Source organism: Cheilinus undulatus, linkage group 7 (assembly GCF_018320785.1).
Source record: "Cheilinus undulatus linkage group 7, ASM1832078v1, whole genome shotgun sequence".
Lineage (NCBI taxonomy): Eukaryota > Metazoa > Chordata > Actinopteri > Labriformes > Labridae > Cheilinus > Cheilinus undulatus.
The window spans coordinates 44,984,021-45,003,740 of NC_054871.1; the positions used below are offsets into that span (position 1 = coordinate 44,984,021).

A 19,720-nucleotide genomic window follows, 5' to 3' on the forward strand; every position below is an offset into this window, starting at 1 on the left:
TGAGAGACAGAGACACATCCTCCACAGTCCAGCAGAAAGACACAGCAGGGTTACACACTGCTTCCTCCTCCTGAGACGCCTGATAGTGGACCAGAATCTTCTTGAAGCCATGCGAAAGTCGTTCTCCATGGCCTCTCTGAACTCCTCCCACATCTGAGTTTTTTCCTTTGCAACCTCTGAAGCTGCAAACTGCTTGGCCTGCCAGTCCCTGTCAGCTGCCTCTGGACTCCCACAGGCCAAAAAGGCCCAATAAGACTCCTCCTTCAGCTTGACAGCATCCCTCATCACCTGGGTCCACCAGCAGGTTTGGGGATTCTGCCACAACAGGCACCAACCACCTTACGGCCACAGCTCCTACCAGCTGCCTTGACAATAGAGGCACAGAACATGGCCCACTCGGACACAATGTCCCCCGCCTCTCCCAGAACATGGTTGAAGCTCTGTCGGAGGTGAGAGTTGAATCGCCTTCTGACAGGGGACTATCACAAACAGGAAAAAGTCTCTGAAGAAAGGGACCACAGCTTTGGAAGAATGGTTTCATTCTTCATCAAGACAACGCTCCAGCTCACACTGCGCTCTCAACAAAGCCGTTTCTGACCCAAAAACAAATCACAGTGCTCGATCATCCTCCCTGTTCACCTTATCTAGAACCATGTGACGTTTTCCTTAGATCAAATCTGTGCTCAAAGGAACACGTTATCTGTATCGTATGTCATATGAGTCATTGTTCTGATGAGCCATGACAATACATACTCCTCTTTATTTTCAATATGAATATGACATTTTACATTTTTATGTCATTTAGTTGGAGGATGTGGTTTAGTACCCCAGCATTGCCAGTGTACATACGCAGAAGTTTTGATAAATGGGATTAATTACCCTGAGCTCATAGTTCCAAGCAGGCCCACCCACAAGATTGGCTTGGCCCCTGACAAACTGAGTGAATGGGCCCTTCCCAGCTGAGATTTATTAAGGATATCAATGCATTAGTGTTGGTTCAGTAGCATAGCATTGGTGCGACAACCCTGGCTAACAGTTAGCTCATTCTGGAGATGAAAAGTGTGCCAAGCTATTGTTGGCTTCTGACGTAGAAATTATTTTTTTGTGCCAGTTTTATCCCTATTATACATAGTTTCCACTAATTTTTGCTACTTTTTTTACACTTTGAATTCGTTGGCAACTCTTAGCCCTTCAAATCCACTTCAAACCCCCTTCCACTTCTTCCATAGGCCACTGTCACTATTTTTACCGCTTTCAACCAATTTTTGCCAATTTTGAAAATTCTGATTTTCTTCCCCACTTTAAATTTTTGATCCTTTTTGACCATGTTTGCAACCAGGGTCCAAAACTAACTTTTTCACTTACCAGCCAGGCTGGCTAGTAAGTAAAATTTTTTACCAGCCAGGCAACTTTTGACCAGGCAAAAGTTGACTTTTTGCAACTTTTTGCCCATTTTGTCATATTATGTCACTTTAAAAAAAAAAAATTTCCAACTACATGCAAAATTTAAGTTTTTTACACTTTTTGTCCATGTTGGCAACATTTTGCCAATGTTGTCATGTTTCATCATTTCTGTCACTTTATGCACCTTTCTGCCTATTTTTCTTACTTTTTGCCCACTTTGCCACTTTTTTTCCCTTTTTTATCACTTTTTGCCAATTTGGGGTTTTTTTTTTGGCCACTTTTTGCCCATTTTCACAATTTTTCACCCACTTTGTGCCACTTTTAACCTTTTTTCCCCCATCCTTTGACCCCCTTCACCTCCTGTTCCTGCCAGTTCCTGCCACTGTTAACATTTCTGTTAGTAATTCTGTTTTGAGAAAAGAGGTTTACATTTTGAAAAATGCTTTATTCTGATGCAGCATTAATACATAAACTCAGAGGTGCGTAGTAACGTGTTGAATTTACTCCGTTACATGTACTTAAGTAGTTTTTATGAAAAAACCTACTTCTAGAGTAGTCTTTGAGCAGAGTACTTTTAACTCCTACTGTGTTTCATTTCTGATTAAAAAAACAATACTTCTACTCGATAACATTGGGCAATACACTACTTTTACTTGTCTATCATTTATTTTCATTTTCATTTGACGGCCCAACATTTAGACTCTTGCCTTTCAAACGGCGAGGAACAACAGCCACATTATGCGCTGCCTACTGTGTCTACCTAAAACAGTGGAAATGTCAAGCTTCAAAAGTGGCACGTCAAATCTAAGAAAGCACTTTCTGGTAAGTTAGCTAAACAAGCTAATGACTGCACTGCTAGTTAGCTAAACGTATAAATTCAAATCTCTGCAGCAGACTGCAAAGACACAGTTGTGTCAGTGATAAATGACATGATTTGTCCAACCACCTATGCAGCTCTGCTACAAACGTGATTTTACACGGCATTGTTTACCGTTATGTCGTAGGTGGTACCATTATGTGCGTGTGGCATGTCTCTTGTATCAATAATTATACCTAATATGGTTATAACGTGGGGCTAGCGGGCCAAAGTTGTCTTTGGTTTTAAGAAGTTTCAGTTTGGCTTGCCAAATTAGCAGAGGGATAATCAGGATAAAAATTCATAAATTGGAGCTAAAAAATAAAAATTTAATTAAAAAAGGTCCAAAAGTCAGAAATGAGGCCAGTTCATGAGATTGATTTTTTAAATATGAGCCAAAAAACATTAAAACATGATAAAATAAATATAATGTGATGAAAAAGTAAGAACGATAAGGTCCAAATTCATTCAATGTGAGATTAAAATCATCATTTAGAAATAAGATAACTATTATTAGAGAGTCAGTTCTTTTTCTCATATTGATTTTTTCATCCCATAATTGTGATTAACAAACATAACTTGACTGTTGCTTGATTATTAAGTTAAGTTTTGTATTTCTTATGATTATTTTTTTGTTATGCTCCTTTACTGATCACAATGTGAAGCGTACACTACTACCCCTGAATAATATGTTGTAATGCAATACATTTTAATAAATTGCACAAAATGAAGTTACTCACTACTTGACTAGTTTTTTAATGAGGTACTTATTTACTTTTACTCAAGTACTTATTTTTATGAGTACTTTTACTTCTACTCGAGTAAATAATGTTGTTAAGTCACAGTACTTTCACTTGAGCATTTTTTTTTTTTTTTTTGCTTTTTAAGAATGGTTATTATTCAAGCCAAATATTAAATACGGTTATCACAGATTACATTCACAATGGACCATGGTTTTGCTAGCAACAATTTTGTTGGGTTCCTAGAAAGTGCCCCACTTGTCCCCCTTTATATGTGGCCTTAGTTACAGTATAGACTACAACCCCTTTTATCACATTGATTGTGTCCATGTCTATATGTTTTTACTTTAGGCTCTTACTGTCATTCTGTTCACCACCAATTCATGATGTACAAGTTATCAAAGCAGATGTTCCTTAAAGTCTTTGTGAGCAACCAAACTATCATTCATTCCATAAACAGAGAGACTTAAACCTACAATATTAACAGTCTTATTTGAAACTGTGGAGAAATGTTACTCTTTCAACAGTACCTTAACCAGATTTAGGACTCCCACGTTGGTTTTTTCAACTGTGGTCATCTGGAAGTACCCAGCTTCATTGCCTTTTACAATTTCAAACACGGTTTCCCAGTTTTTTGAGTCCTCCAGATCCTTGTCATCTGCTACTAATCTCATCACTTCCACATTTTGTGTGTTTTCTTCAATTTCTCCCATATACTGCAGGTAAGACAGATAAATATCCACTGTTAATTGCAAACTACTGACTTCAAAGAGCGGTCTGTGACAAAGCCATTTTAATGAAAACTGTACCTCCTCGTATTCCAGAATGGGAGGGTTGTCATTCACGTCTTCGATGTTGATGGTAACAGTGCCAGTGCCAGTGTTTCCTCCTGGTTGGCCGTTCAAGTCACTACCTATCACCGTCAGAACGTACTTGTCTTGTTTCTGAATTAAGAAAACATTGAAAATCTGAAACAAAGTGTACATGGCTGTATGGGAATGCTTGAATAAGTTAGAGTCATTTTAGGACATACAGAAAAGTAACAAAATTTTTTTCCTGCTTGTTAGCATTTGAAAAATTAAGCATCTGAATTTCATCACATTACTGATCTCATGCGTGCAATACACCAGAATCATTAACAGTCCTATTATGCTGCATTAAAAAGGACACTATTGTTGTGTAGTGCATACCTCTCTGTCCAGAGAACCCGATTTGACACACACAGTCCCATCTTTGGTAACATAGAACATGTCTTCAGATGGACTCTGACTGAGAATGCTGTAGGCGATCTGAGAGTTTATGTTCCCTGGTTCATCACGATCGGTTGCATTTAACTTCATCACAACTGTATCTGTTAACAACATTACATGAAGCAGCCAATAAATGCAATTATTCGTGTCTATAACCCTTTTTGATGGACTTTGATTACAGTAGACCTAAGATAGTAAATATGGCCTTGGCTTGGTCAAAAAAAAAAAAAAAAAATGGATTAAAGATTTAACACTTAGTTCCATGAAAAAGTATCTGATTCCTGACTTTTTTGCCAGTTCATCCCACTTAAATGTTTTGGATCATCAAACCAATTTTGATATCTCACAAAGACAACCCAAGTAAATACAAAATGCTGTTTCTAAATGATGATTTTATTATTAAGGGGAAAAAAATCCCTGACACCTTAGTATTCAGTAATGTTTTTCAGTTTTGGTGGCTTTCGGTTTAACTAAAGTGGCTCTCCTGTTGTGTCTGTCCTGCCAATGTGGCTCACTGAAAAGATAGTGAGGATCACTGACTTAAAGCATCATAACAGAGATTTGAGCCAGAAAAAGGACGTCTCTTCTCTGGTACAGAGTCAGACGGCTGCGATCTGTTCATAAGGTCAAGAGGAAGTATAATGGCATGAGCGCTTCCTCCATTCAGATTGAAGCATTTTTTAAATCTGAGAGGATCCTATTTCTCCTTAGTGGGCGTGGCTTCATCACATTCAACTGACACGCCCACATCATCCTGGAGTCAGATTTACCTGCCTCATCAGTCATCATTTCAGGCTCAATTTGATAAAGTTGAAGATGTTTGATTTGACTGAATTCAAACTAGTGCAGGGACCTGTCATACAACAAACCTAAATACAGATTTATTTCACTTTACATAGACAGTGACACTGATATTATTTAAAGACTACACTTTAAAAGTGGGGGCTGGATGCTTACCAATTCCTCATGACTGATAGCACATAGAAATAGTACAGAAACATTCTACATTTTCATTAAAAGAGTAAACAAATCAGGTCATCTAACAGTTTTTTATAAAGAGCGTTGGACAATTTCATAATCCAGTTAAGAATATAAAAGAGGTGTACACACACACACAGTAATAGCTTACCTGCAGCGCTGAGCTCCTTCACACTCCCTGCCTTCATGATTTCAAACACTGGTGGATTGTCGTTCACATCTACAACCTTGAATTTCAAGCCAATCCTCTTCTCCTTTTCTGTGCCATCTTTGGTTTTAGCAATACCAAGCAGCTGAAATAGAAAAGTCCATGTCTTTTGAACTTGACTTAGAAGTTGAACTGAATAACACAGAAAATAAGTTACAGTTCAAAATAATATCAGTCCAGCATCACTAACCAGATCACTGTTTCTGATACAAAATATATTTCTACACAGAAAATAATTTACTACGCCAAATTATTATGCAAATTAGATTTTAGTGTCATAAACATTATTTTTGTTTTGTTTTTCAATTGACCTCATGGATGGTATTGTGTCTCAGGGCTCTTTGGATCAATGAAATCAGTCTCAGCCACCCCTAACCCAGGGCCTCTAATTGAATAGCCTGAGAGTAGTGGATGGTTGGTGGATGGCCACCATGTCCTAACAACGTCAGCAAGAGGTGGCGCAGTCATGTTTTGGGCCAGAATCATACAGAAACCTAGTAGGCCCCTTTAGCGTTCCTGAAGGTGTGAAAATGACCTCTGCAAAGTATATAGAGTTTCTGACTGACCACTTTCTTCCATGGTAGAGGAAGATGAACTGTGTCTGCCACAGCAAATTTATCTTCATGCAGGGCAATGCACCATCTCATGCTGCAAGGTCATTCGTTCTTTAGAAACCAGGTGGCCCTTATTTAAGGACAAAGGCAGCTAATGTTGTACATGCTGGTTATAGTGAGCTGAAAATCTGAGTAAAATGGGTTGTTCCAGACATTGTTCACAAGAACAGCGTACTTTGATTAAAAAGTTGATCAGAGACAGGAAAACATACAGTCATGGACAAAGTATTGCCCCCCTGGAATGTTTCCAGAAAGTACACCATTTCTCCAAATGTTTTTGGTATACATGTTTATTTCATTTGTGCATTGGAACAACACAAAAACAACAGAAGAAAAAAGATAAAATTGACATAATTCTACACAAAACTCGTGTGGGAAGTAACAGGTGTTGACAATATAGAAATCACACCTGAGGCCAGTTAGAATGTATAAAAGTTGACTCAACCTTTGTGTTGTGTGCCTGTGTGTGTCACACCAAGCATGAAGAAGAGAAAGAAGAGCCGAGGATTGTCTGAGGACTTAAGAAGCAAAATTGTGAAAAATATGAACAATCTCAAGGTTACAAGACCATTTCCAGAGATCTTGAAATCCCTTTGTCCACTGTGTGTAATATAATCAAGAAGTTTATAACCAATGGAACTGTGGCTCATCTCCCTGGACATGGACAGAAGAGAAAAACTGATGGAAGGATGCAATGCAGGATAGTTGGAATGGTGGATAAACATCCTCAGTCAACCTTCACATAAACTCAGGCTGTCCTGCAGACTCAGGGTGCAAAAGTGTCAGCTTGGACCATACGTCGTCATCTGAATGAGATGAAGCGCTATGGCAGGAGACCGAAAGGAACCCCACTGCTGACAAAGAGACACAAAAAAGCCAGGCTGGAGTTTGCAAAAATGTATCTGAGTAAGCCTCAATCCTTCTGGGAGAACATTTTGTGGACAGATGAGACTAAGGTAGAGCTTTTTGGAAAAGCACGTCATTCTACTGTTGAACAGAAAATGTAATGAGGCCAACAACGAAAAGAACACAGTACCTACAGTCAAACATGGGGGAGGTTCAAAGATGTTTTGGGCTTTTGTTGCTGCCTGTGACACTGGGTGCCTTGACTGTGTGCAAGGAATCATGAAATCTGGAGACTATCAAAAGATTTTGGGCCACAATGTAGGGCCTAGTGTCAGAAAGCTGGGTCTGCATCAGAGGTCATGGGTGTTCCAGCAGGACAATGACCCCAAACACACCTCAAAAAGCACCAAGAAATGGTAGGAGACAAAGCGCTGGAGAGTTCTGAAGTGGCCAGCAATGAGTCCAGATCTAAATCCCATTGAACACCTATGGAGAGATCTCAAAATTGCTGTTGCAAGAAGGCACCCTTCAAATCTGGGAGACCTGGAGCAGTTTGCAAGAGAAGAGTGGTCCAAAATTCCCGTTGAGAGGTGTAAGAAGCTTGTTGATGGTTATAGGAAGTGTGGGCAACCAAATATTAAGTTGAGGCTGCCAACAATTTTGTCTGGCCAATTTTTTGAGTATTGTCTAAAATTATGTCAGTTTGGCTTTTTTCTTCTGCTTTTTTGCGTTGTTCCAATGCATGTGAAGGAAATAAACAAGTGTATACCAAAACATTTGTAATTGCAACAATTTCTGGGAGAAGTGGTGTATTTTCTGGAAAAATTCCAGGGGTGCCAATACTTTCGTCCATGACTGTAAAGAAGTGCAAGAAAATGGTAAATTGATCTCAAATGCTTTAAAATGGCAACCAAAAGACAAAAGACGTGGAAGTAACAGAGTAGTACTGGGAGATTAATTGAAAAATAATCAAAACTGACATTTAGAGCCAATAACTGACATAAACCTTCTGTGTCGGTTATTTCAGTTCTGTCCCCTTGTAAATCTCTCTCTTAATGCACCATAGAAGCACCCTACATGAGAGGCAGTCACATGGCACTGCCCCATCCAGTGCAACACGGAAGCGCTACGGAGTAAAACTCAAAATACAGGGCAGGGCCTGAAATGAGTGTTTCAACAAGACAACGACCCCAAACACACCAGTAAGCCAGCAGCATCTTGGTTCCAGACCAGACTAATGTTTTAGACTAACATTATGGAGGGCCAGCCCAATCTCCAGACCTTGATCCAATAGAAAACTTGTGGGTTGACATAAAAAAGGCAAAACTAAGAAATGCAGAGGAATTGTGGAATGTATTCCAGTCGTCCTGGGCTGGAATACCTGTCCACAGGTGCCAGAAGATGGTCGACTCCATGCAACACAGATGTGAAGCAGTTCTCAGGAACACAGCTAAATGTTAGTTCAGTGATTCACAAGAAAGCCAAATCTTCAAGCACATTTCAGTTTATACAGTAAAGGTTGATACATTTCTCTTCATTTTTTGATTTGGAATAGAATCTGCAGCATCCCAAATGCCTTTGCATTTATGGAAATAAAAGCTATTACAAGGATTTTGAGCTTTACTCACTCAGTTTACTCACTATTATTAAAAACATAACTGTATATCATTTGTTCCAAATAGCTTTTAACAATTTCAAAATTCACAAGAGAAGTAGTTGTTATTAAATCCTTTCAAGCAAAAAAAGTGATGGAAAAGTACCAAATTATTCTTCAAGAAAAAAATACTTACATGGTAAGTGTCAATTTCCTCTCTGTCCAGAATTCTGGTCACACGAATATATCCATTATCTTTATTTACATCAAACACATGGTAGGGAGGCTTGTTTACACCAACACCCTCCAGAGAGTAATCAATAGGTATTTTTTCACCCCAATCGGACCGAATCTGAAACACAAAACAGAAGAGCAGAAAAATTAAAAAAGAAAATACAGAAGCAAGAGAAAGACAAAAAATAAACGGACTGCTGCAGATTCAAGCTGGTCAATGCCCTATGTTTCATATAAATGTCACAATAACACCCTCTGATGTCTCATTCATTTGTCATTGCAGGCACTCAAAACTTGATGCCAGAAACACATAACTAAAGCTTGGACAAACTTTGAATTTTCTAGCAGTGTTTTTGGACCGGTTGAGTAACTGTAGCTTAAGCAGGGTACTGATACACAAGATAGAACAAGAGCATTTAAAGAGGATGATTGCAGTCAACTTCCTTGTTTTCATGTAGTGCATGTGTTTAAATTGCAGAATCTCTGAACATCTTCACATTAATCTCTGTTGTATTTGTGAAAGAAAAATTTTGGTGTTCAGCCAAGTCTAAACCAAACATATGTCTTAGGAAGAATTGTGCAGCCCTGATAAAAATGTTTGGTCCACAGCAGAAACTACAGGGAGGAACAAAAATCAGGACCTGACATCTTGAAAATAAAGAACTGCTTTTCAAAGGTTATAACCCACTTGAAACTGCTTAAACTGACATTTTATTTCAGCAGCTTTGCCTTAGAGATGGAGAGTGGAATGAAAGTGAGGCATAGACCCATCACTTACCCTTGCAACCTTTTCCCGATCAGTGTAATCCTTCCCCTCTATCAGTTCAATTGTGGGGAGAATCCATTCCCTTTTTTCCCTTGCCAGGTTGTCTCCATGGCTGCCTTTCACCACAGCAACAACCTGGAACTGTAACACAAAATATGAGTTAATTCACAGTGCAACAAAAAAGATGAAAGTTTGATATATGTTGAAACTGCAAATGGTCGCAAACTGCACACAATGCAGCTTTAAAGTACGTAAAGTAAGAGCGTAAACCTCAACTAGTGCTGCAAGCAGCACTGAAGGGCCCTTGGCAACAGCCAGTGTATGGGAATAAAGTGTACCTGTGCAGTTTGCTGCAGCAGGGCTGGGAGACCATGTAGATCCTCAAAGCACGCTCATTAAATTTGATTTAATGAACACATTGCATTATTTATATGTGGTAGAACTTCCTGTCAAAGATAAGAGGCATTATAACAAAAAAAGATGCTTTGTAATAGTATTTAGAGATAATCAGAGCAAGACCAATTTTTTCTGTGTAAATACAAAGAAAATGGGACGTATTATGCTGGAGGTGCTAATGGCATCTTACTTTAGGTGGCACTAAAGCAAAACCATGAATTTAACAGTTACATCTGTAGAGGGCCAGACCTTGATCCTACATGTGAAATTTAAAGTAAATCACTTTTCATATGAGAGTTTTGGCAACTTCCTGTCAAACTGGTAAAGTATTGAAATGCTCGCCATCGGCAGTAGGGATTAGTTTAATAGGACTTCAGTGTTGTACACAGAAATTGAGGTTTTCAAGACCAAAATCTGAGCTTACTATATTCAAATCAGTGATAGAAATAAAGAAATTGCTAAAGCCAAATGATAAAGATAACCTCTGAATATGTAAAGTGGCAGACCTTGATCATACATGTAAAATTTGAAGTAAAACACAGGTTTCATATGAGAGTTTTGGCAACTTCCTGTCAAACTGGTGAGGTATTGAAATGCTTGCCATTGGCAGTAGGGATTCCTTTAATAGGACATCTCTATCAAAATCTGAGCTTACTATATTCAAATCAGTGACAGAAATAAAGAAATGGCCTGATTGTGACACTTCCTGCTGCAAGGAAGAGACGCTAAAGCAAAATGATAAAGTTAACCATACATGTGAAATTTGAAGTAAGTCACATGTTTCATATGAGAGTGAAATTGGCAAAATATCAAAATGTTCACCGTTGCCAGTGAGGTGTGTTTTAATAAAACATGTCAGTGTTGTGGACAATTACTGAAGACTTCAGTTGGAGAATCTGAGTTTCATACATTCAGCACAGTCACAAATGATCCATTCATGTCACTTCCTCATACCAGTAGGGGGCAGTATGATGAGATGTCTGCATATGGGTGTATTCAGTGTAAAACTGTTGCCTCAGAATGATGTATTCAAGAGTTACAACAAGTTAAAGTCCTTTGGCACCATCAAAAACACCTTATTTTGAAATAGAGATAAAGCTGGAGGACTTCCTGTACAGATTTTGGGCAGGAGGCGTTTTTTTGTAGATTTGATGATGATCCTTTAGCAGATTGAAAATCATAAGCCTAGGTTGAATGGTGTGCGGGGGCTAAATATTTGAAGTTATTTTTGAGGAAAATAAAATCTAAATTTAAAGAAGAGAAAGTTCACTTGGCACAAGGGGGTGCGGTGACAAAGTGATACTGATGCACATGTGCAATGTGGGGTCATCCCTGTGAAGTCTGGTAATGACTGATTGAAGCACTGTAGCTATTTTGAATCTAAATACATGCACACCTTAAAAAAACAAACAAAAAAAAAAAAATCAAAAAAAGGTTTTACAATGTTGGTCCTCATTTACAGCCCCGTCCTATGATGAAAACGAATGGTTGGCACAACTTTAGATGTTCTGATTGTCTAGAATAAGAACATAAAAATTTGGAGACAATCTGATAAAATCTATAGGTAGAGAATTTTTTAAATATGAGAAAGCCAAAAAGGGAGAACCCTCTGAACAATAAACTCCTCAAGGTGCGCGACGAAAAAAGACTTACTAGAAAAGCAAGTGTCAGCACTCAAAAATGTCTTTAAAGGTCGTTTTTATTAGGCAAGACACAACAGACGGGTTTCGACTCGTAGTCTTCTTCAGTGTTCAACACTGGGAAGAAAACCGTCTGGAAGTTGTTTTACTCTTTGGGCTTCATTCAACATGTGCAGTGCTCATGATGGGCCCCTTGAGTGTGTGGTATCCTAGGACAGTGTTTCTCAATGTTGGGGGTCACAAGACACTGAGAGGGGGGTTTTCAGATGCCCTAAAAAAACGGAGAAAATTTTCTAAGTTACACTGTTGTCACTCTACACCAATTTTGCCAAATTTTAACCCGTTTGAATCACTTTTCGCGACCAATTTTGCAAATTTTAACACATTTTTGACACTTCAAACCCATTTTTTTTTTCAGTTTCAACCCCGTTCCACAACTTTTTTCTGCCTGTTTTGCCACTTCTACGTCAATTCTTGCCACTTAACACCTAATGTTGCCTCTGTTCACCCATTTTTTAACCCCTTTTTACACCCATTTTTGACCGTTTTAACCAAATTTCACTGTATGATTTGCCTCATTTTCCAGTTTAACCTATTCCTGCCAATTCCTGCCTATTTTTCTGTCACAGTTAACCCTTTTTTGCCATTCTTTTGGTTATTTTCTGCCACTTTATCTAATTTTTGCCACTTCTAAACCATTTCTGCTCCTTTTAAAATCCAATTTCACCACCTTTTCCACATTTTTTTTTTTCTTTTATAAACCCATTTAGCAATTTTTAACCCCCTTTGATTCAGTCTTTAACAAAAGGGATTTACATTCTTAAGAAGGCTATTTACACACTTGAATAAAAAAGATGTGTTTCTTTGATAAGGGTGGTTATGTTTCAGGTTAAATATCAAATGTGGATATCACAGCTTAACTGGACCATGACTACATGGGCTCCCAGTTTGCCTGGGTCCAGAATGCTCACCCCTTTATCCCCCTTTTGGCTGGCCTTGTCTGCACCTGACTATTCTTGAATGTGTTTGGCTGTGTTCAACCACCCTCAGGTACAGTGGGGATCCCCAGTCTCTGGCACATTTATTTTGGGGGGCGTGGTCTGAAAAGGTTGAGAACCACTGGCCTATGAAACCACCTATTTCTGTTGGTGTAATTGTACATTTACTGCCCATATTTGATAAATACTGCCACTATGTTTGGCTGATATATCTGCTCTAAATATCAGCAGAAACGTTCATATCTGCCAATAATGTTGGTAAATATGAACTACTGAAATACTGCTCATAATATTGTGCATCCCTACAAAAAAGCTTTGAAAGATGCATTTTGACAAATTTTTTTGTATTTCCCTTGTAAGCTGTTCTTTATCAAAGTCACACTGTTTTGGTTTTGCAATCTGAAACATGTTTTCAGCCTTCGGCACAAGCTGGCATCATTTCGTAATGTTCTCTTTCCTCTTAGTCCTCTGAAATGCTACTGATGTTATACAACTTCAACAACCTGACTTCTTGTGAAGGATCTTTTGTAATGGCATCAGTCTGACAGGCACTAAGCTGTTCCTTGTCAGAGGGAGACCCACCCTGTAATTCCTGAGAAGTTTATCTCAGCCTCATATTTTAGTCAAAGCACAGCCAGCAGTGGTCTGATGAGAAGAAGATAGGGCATGGCTGCATTTCTTTTACATGAAAGAAACTTTCAAATCACACAGAACACACAGGTGCCTGCACAAATCATTCAACAAGTTCAGTTTCTGACTGTCTTTCATCAACATGGATTATTATTTACTGACAGAAGCAGGAGCTGAGTACCATTAGGAACAGGCCAAATATAAAAGTAGTTTAAAATCAACAAAAACAAAGAGACTTTTCCTGTTCTGTTTGATTAGTGATGACATATGCTAAAATAATAAAACTCTTGAGCTTAAAAAAGATATGTTAATTCCTAGTGTGCATACAAAGTTTCTGACAGAAGTCTTTGTCCACAGTAAGGTTAATAAAGTTAACTAAATAACTAAAACTTTAACTTGTTTACGGTAGCATACAGACTGATTATGAATAATGTATAAAGAGAAACGTAATAAAAACTCTAAATGTAATAATTGGTCAATAATGTCACAAAATGCTGAGTGCATAACTTAACTTTTTGTGCATTTTGTAATAACATTACATTTTAAGTCTGCTAATAGCTTTTTTCTCCTAGTGATTTATTTTTTTTAAATATAGAGTGAGTCAAGAGTATTTGGATTAACATGGTGACTGCCTCACAATAGAGACTAGTCTGTACTAAAAGATCTCTGTTTATGTTTTTTCTTTAATTTATGGCTGAAAATGTCACACATCACAATCACATCACAGTTTTACGAAAAAATATCAACAATTCAACTATAATGCAAAACAATGGAAAGTAACTGGATTACACAGCACTGTGTAAGAAACTGAAATCTATCTGTGGCATGTGTAATTCCACTAATGTTATCTGCTAGGCTGTTGAAGCATGCAACCTAATACCATTTCAAACAGAGCTATTTAAGGGTGAAAATTTAAATAAACAAATACATTTTTACATTTTACAAAACAATTTGACATCAGCAAAACAAACAAACAAAAAAAAAAACATTTCACAAAACCCATTAACAAAGTCCAATACAAATGTACAAACCTGAAACACAAAAAATTGAAATACATTCACAAAGTCCATTACAAAATAACAAAGCCTAAAACACTTGTAACAAACGCATTTCTACATTTCAAAAAATTAATTTAATTAAAAAATTACCCTAAAATTAAAAATAAAACCAAGCTAATATTTAAAATAGAAATTTTCAGAACAAATTTAAGAAACATATGTTGTACATATGTTCCAGACATTTTCATTTTGAATTGGAATTTGTAAATTTGTTTCAGGTTTAACAAAAGTGTTTCAGACTTTAGTTTATGGTGTCAAACTTTATCAAAGTAAAGTGTTTCAGGATTTGTCATTTTGAACCCTACAATGTAAAAGTGTTTCAGGTTTTGTGTTTCAGATTTTGTAATTTAGTATCAAGCTTTGTAAAAGTGTTTCAGGGTTTTTTATTTTATATTGGTCTTGGTAAATTTATTTCAGGCGATATAAAACAGTTTGAAACTTTATAGTTTTGTATCTAGATTTTTAAATTTGTTCCAAGTTTTGTAAAAATGTTTAAGAACTTATAATTTTATATCAGACTTTGTAAAAGTGTTTCAGGTTTTATGAAAGTGTTTCAGACTTTGAAATTTTGTTTCAGATTTTTTAAGTTACCTCTGCCAAGGAGGTTATGTGATCGGCAGGGTTTGTTAGTTAGTTTGTTTGCTTGTTTGGTAGCAACATAACTCAAAAAGTTATGGATGGATTTTGAAGAAATTTTCAGGAAATATCAGAAATGGCATAAGGAAGAACTGATTAGATTTTGGGAGTGATCCAGATCACCGTCTGGATCCGGGGATTTTTTAAAGGATTCTTTACTATTGGGAGATAGGGCTAATGGCGGAGGTCTGCACTCTCCGAGTGCTTTTCTAGTTTGTTTATGTAAAATGTTCATAGATTAAAGTATTTGCTAATTTAAGTCTTTTTATGAATGAAATATTAATATAATGAAATATTTTGGTTGAAGTAAATTTGTTTTACACTTTGAAGATGTGTTTCAGACCCTGTGGTTAGGTCACACCCCATGTACACCGTCTCTTCCCTCTCTCTCATCCCTGTTTACAGCTCTATCCAGCTATTTTATGAAGAAATGTGATTTTTTTTTTTTTTTTGCAGTGTTCACTTACATTTCAGTTTCTTAAAAAAGACATTTCTTTCTGTTAATTCAGTTGGACTAAATCAAAAATGTTACTTATCTGATAGACTGTTAAACATGTAACCTTAAAATGGTAAGCACAAAAGAGCTGTTCTGTTCAAATCAGGAATTAAAGTTATTTTTTACGGTGATGTACTAGAATTTCAGTTACTTAGAAGGTAGTAACACAATACAGTGTAATCCAATTATTTTCCATTGTGAATTGAAGCTTTTGCATTACAGTTGAATTGCATCTGTTGATAATGAGGTATGTGTTACAACAATGCAATGGAGAAATGTACACACATCCAAGAAACTATAGTGAGAAAAGAAGGGACGTCTGCACTCTGCATGAAGAACTCCTAAAGTGGATTTCTTAAAGGCAAAAAGGGTCTTAACAAGTAATAATAAAATACAAGAAATCCCACATATGATGCATGGTAATAACAGGTCAGCCTACATGTAGCATTCATAAAGCCTTAAATTATATAAAAAGTTACTTTATTGTTTTAAAACACTATGGAGTATAAATTACCATGTTAATCCATCAAGTATTGACTCACTCACTCATTGACTCACTGACATAATCAGCTTTTACAGGGCCTGAAAAAATAATCAGAGTAAAAGCACCCCTTCAATGAAAGTCTTCACTTTTGATTTGATTTATTCAATTTTGATGTTTGAATACATCTAAAGACTAAAGTGTCCTTTTTATACTCCTCAGTCTTTGGTGTACATGTCAGTCTGTTTGCTACTGTCAAAGAAGAGAACTGAAGATACTTTGTCCAATTATGCTAGTTAATTTCAGGTATGAAAGCACACCTTTTATTTTAGTTTCAGTCAACTAAAACAGTTTTTATATTTTAGTTTTAGCTATTTTTGTCTTTCCTCTAAAGAGTATCCCATATCTCTGAGAAAAACTGAGACTCAAATGAGGGGTGTAAAGTAAATCACCTTTACTCACATTACTGAGTATCTTTCTTGTGCATTTTTACTTTTCGAGTACATTTTGAAATCTGTCATTTCACTTTAACTTTAGTATATTTTGGAGGAAGTATTGTCTTTCATCTCATTTAAAGATCATCATTTAATCAGATAAAAAAAATGAATTAAACAACAGACAGGGTTTCTTTCAATAACATGAAACCGGCCAGTTGGCTTCGGTTACACATGATGGTCATCAGCACATAGAAAGAGAATGATTCCACATCACATCCCAAAACACCTGTCACATTTCATTTTATTAGACAGGTTTGACTTGACCTGAAAAACCTGGTTGGAGATTGATATTCTCATGTTGTTGCCAAGTAGCAATGATCATGTTTTACTGCATAACACCACTGAAGCTGCTCAGTACTTTAAGTAAACTTTAAATAAGATTCTTTTAACTTGAATGGATGTATTGGCCAGTGCTTTTAATTCCACTTAAATTGAGATTATTTTGGGGGGCGTGTTGCCCCTGTTTAGATGGGACAGCTGAAGAGAGACAGGAAACACTGGGGGAGAGAGTGGGGGGAAGATATGCACCAAACAGCGCCAAGACCGGGAACTGATCCCGCAACCAGTGTGTCGACAGGTGCATCGAGGACTACAGCCTCTGCACACCAGAGCCCCTCAAGTCAATTTTAACCAAAGTAGCTGTAGTTTTAGGATATTCAGTTCTTTTACTCGTGCAAAAGAAAGATTAGAATGCCACGAAGGCATACATGAACATATTAAATGCACAGTGGGACAAAAGAAATCCTTAAGGACTTATCCCACCTAACACATTAAAACATTTGAGGCCTTATCACAAAATACCAGCATATTCATATATTCAAATAAGGTCTAAAAGCAGCACAATAATACAGTTTACAGGCAAACGATGCCTTTTTGTACTGTAACACATTTTAGAGATCACCCTATACACTTAAAAACACTTTTTTAAGATCTCATAAGACTACAACAGTCCTGCAATCTTACCACCTCTGACTAAAACTCATCAAAACTAAACTAAAAGCACTGTCACAAAGTAAAACTCTTACGTCATTTACTACATCTGTGTTGTCATAGCAGCCAGGTAATTGTAAGGTAAGGTGTGAGGGAGGAAACAGATAATCTATCACTGTGCTCAAGCACAATTTACCAAGGAGCGTTGAATTTTACCTACTTCTGACATTATTTAGACAAGCACTGACAGGAAATACGGTAGCAGATGGAACTGAAAGTATTTAACACTCAACTGTACCAAAATAAAAACAGAAACATTCAGGACAGGGCTTCCATTAGCTACTTACCACAAACAGACAAAGTAGCACCATGCACTGATCCATCCCTGCAGAAAAGTTCCAGTAGGCCTGTCTGAGACAAGTGAGCCAATAGAGCTCCAGAATAAACAGTGAAGTAAAGGAGGAAAGAGGAAGCTTATGAAAGAGGAGGAGGAATGCTCTACTATAGGGAGCAACTTACACACCCCTCAGGGGAGGGGGAGGGGGCACAGCGTTGTGTAGACTTTGTGAGAGGCAAAAAGGTATGAGACAGGTTAGCTTACATCTGCAGCCTACTTTAGTCCATGTACAAGATGAGGAGGAGCTAGGAGCACCTGCCCCTGACATCCAAAGAGCCCTTTAATCAGTAATTTGACTTTATTTTGAAGGGGCAGGTCCATTTTTGCCCCCATCAAGACAAAAATGAATGATAAATGGAACTAGCTGGTGACTGTTTGTTGATAAACACATGACGATCCTTTCACCTGAGGTCATATTAAAAGAGATGGCTTCTTTTCATCAGAGGGAATTTCTAATATGGGGGCACAACCTAACACTTTTTGGATTTGGCTCAATAATTCTAAGAATATTTTAGTTACATGAATAATATTTTTATAATACCAACATAAACATCTCTGTCACAAATTAACACTAAAATTGTGTTTTTTATGTTTGACCACTTTTTGGAAAATTGCACTGAAAGTGACTGAAGTGAAATGTTTAAACTAACCCCATACAAAGAGTTAAGAGTGACATAAATAGGCTTGAATGTAAGACTTTCCAGAAGAGTTAGAACTCAAATAATTTTGTACAGTTCTCATCATTTATGTAGTTTAGGTAGATGATGTTTGTGGGTCTATGATAGATGCATATTAAAGTTTAAGTGAACCCCCAGCTCAGAGCTAACTCTGCCCACTTCAGACTTTTGAAAAATCCACAAAAAATGGGCAGTTTGGTAGTGAGAGGAGGGAGCGGGAAAGGACAGGGTTTTCCTGATGAAGCGGGAATGACAGTGACTAGAGATGGGTGATACCAATGTTTTTTTAATTTGATACGATACTGATACTTCTTGATGTAGTTTTATCAATACTGATGTTGATATTTTTACAGAAGAATAAAATATTGGACTTTCAAAAAGTGCACATTTCAGGCAAATTAAAGGCACATGCAGGGCAATCAAAGATTTTCATAGGAACATTTATCTTTTAAAATTTCTACAACTTGGTCTTCATACATTTTATGGTACTGGCACAATATTGCTCAGAATTTTTTTATGTATTCTTGCGAATTTGAAATTTACTTGGGAACCACATTGAGTGAGAATAGCAGGTGGGTTCACATCACAGACTGTGAAATAAATTCATATGCAAGCCAGTGGAGTTGCAGAAATCTGTTACTCATTTATGATCAATCCACAAAGTCACATGGTACATTGATAGACATATCTGATTGGTCTCTGAAGTCATGTGACACGTTCAAGCAATGAAGCCAGAACAGTCTTGAGGACAGAGAGGCAGGGGGGCACTCAGAAGAGAAGGGGTGGTGAGATGTATTTTAAAGTACTCCTTTAGTACCAATACTTTGTTAGCGGAATAGATACCAAAAGACTAAATATTAATATACAGTGCTTAACAAATTTATTAGACCACCACCCAAAGAAAGGTTTATGCCACAGCTGCCCTAAATTAACAGCATTGGTAATTACCAAAATATATTTCTGCAATGGTTAATACACCAATATGAAGAAGCTCTTTAACCCAAATGATATTTTTAATGCTAAAATATAATTATTAGTGTTATTCATGAATTTTCAAATTTACTGATTTACAAAAAAAACCCTGGAAAAATAGTAAAGCACATTATTATTTCTTGATTAATATGTCAAATTATAGTTATTTACTTGCATTCCTGAACAGAAAAATGAGTTTTAGTGGTTGAATGTTATGCTTGATTAATTTCAGACTTCTCAGAAAAGCCCAGTGAGCCAGCTCAAATTTGGGTATAAAAAGGTGAATTCAGTTTGAAATTGTTCATTCCTGTTCAAAATGGTAAAACGTGGAGAGCTCACTAAAAATGCAAGAGTCCGCATTAAAGCACTTCATGATGCTGGATGGTCTCTGAGACAAATAGGGAAAGACATAAAGTGTTCTC

General features: G+C 37.1%; 1 protein-coding gene across 1 annotated transcript in view; it reads right to left on the bottom strand.

Annotated features, from left to right (window-relative positions):
* LOC121511709 (desmoglein-2-like) overlaps nucleotides 1–17,693 on the bottom strand; it is a 32,972-nt gene extending 15,279 nt beyond the window's left edge. Inside the window, exons 1-7 of the mRNA XM_041790472.1 lie at nucleotides 17,600–17,693; nucleotides 9,503–9,631; nucleotides 8,687–8,842; nucleotides 5,380–5,521; nucleotides 4,191–4,351; nucleotides 3,810–3,944; nucleotides 3,531–3,716 (exon numbers count right to left, since the gene is read on the bottom strand). Of these exons, the coding sequence (XP_041646406.1) occupies nucleotides 3,531–3,716; nucleotides 3,810–3,944; nucleotides 4,191–4,351; nucleotides 5,380–5,521; nucleotides 8,687–8,842; nucleotides 9,503–9,631; nucleotides 17,600–17,635 (945 nt within the window). The 5' untranslated portion in view covers nucleotides 17,636–17,693. The remainder of the gene's footprint in view (nucleotides 1–3,530; nucleotides 3,717–3,809; nucleotides 3,945–4,190; nucleotides 4,352–5,379; nucleotides 5,522–8,686; nucleotides 8,843–9,502; nucleotides 9,632–17,599) is intronic.
* Nucleotides 17,694–19,720: the final 2,027 nt, after the last annotated feature.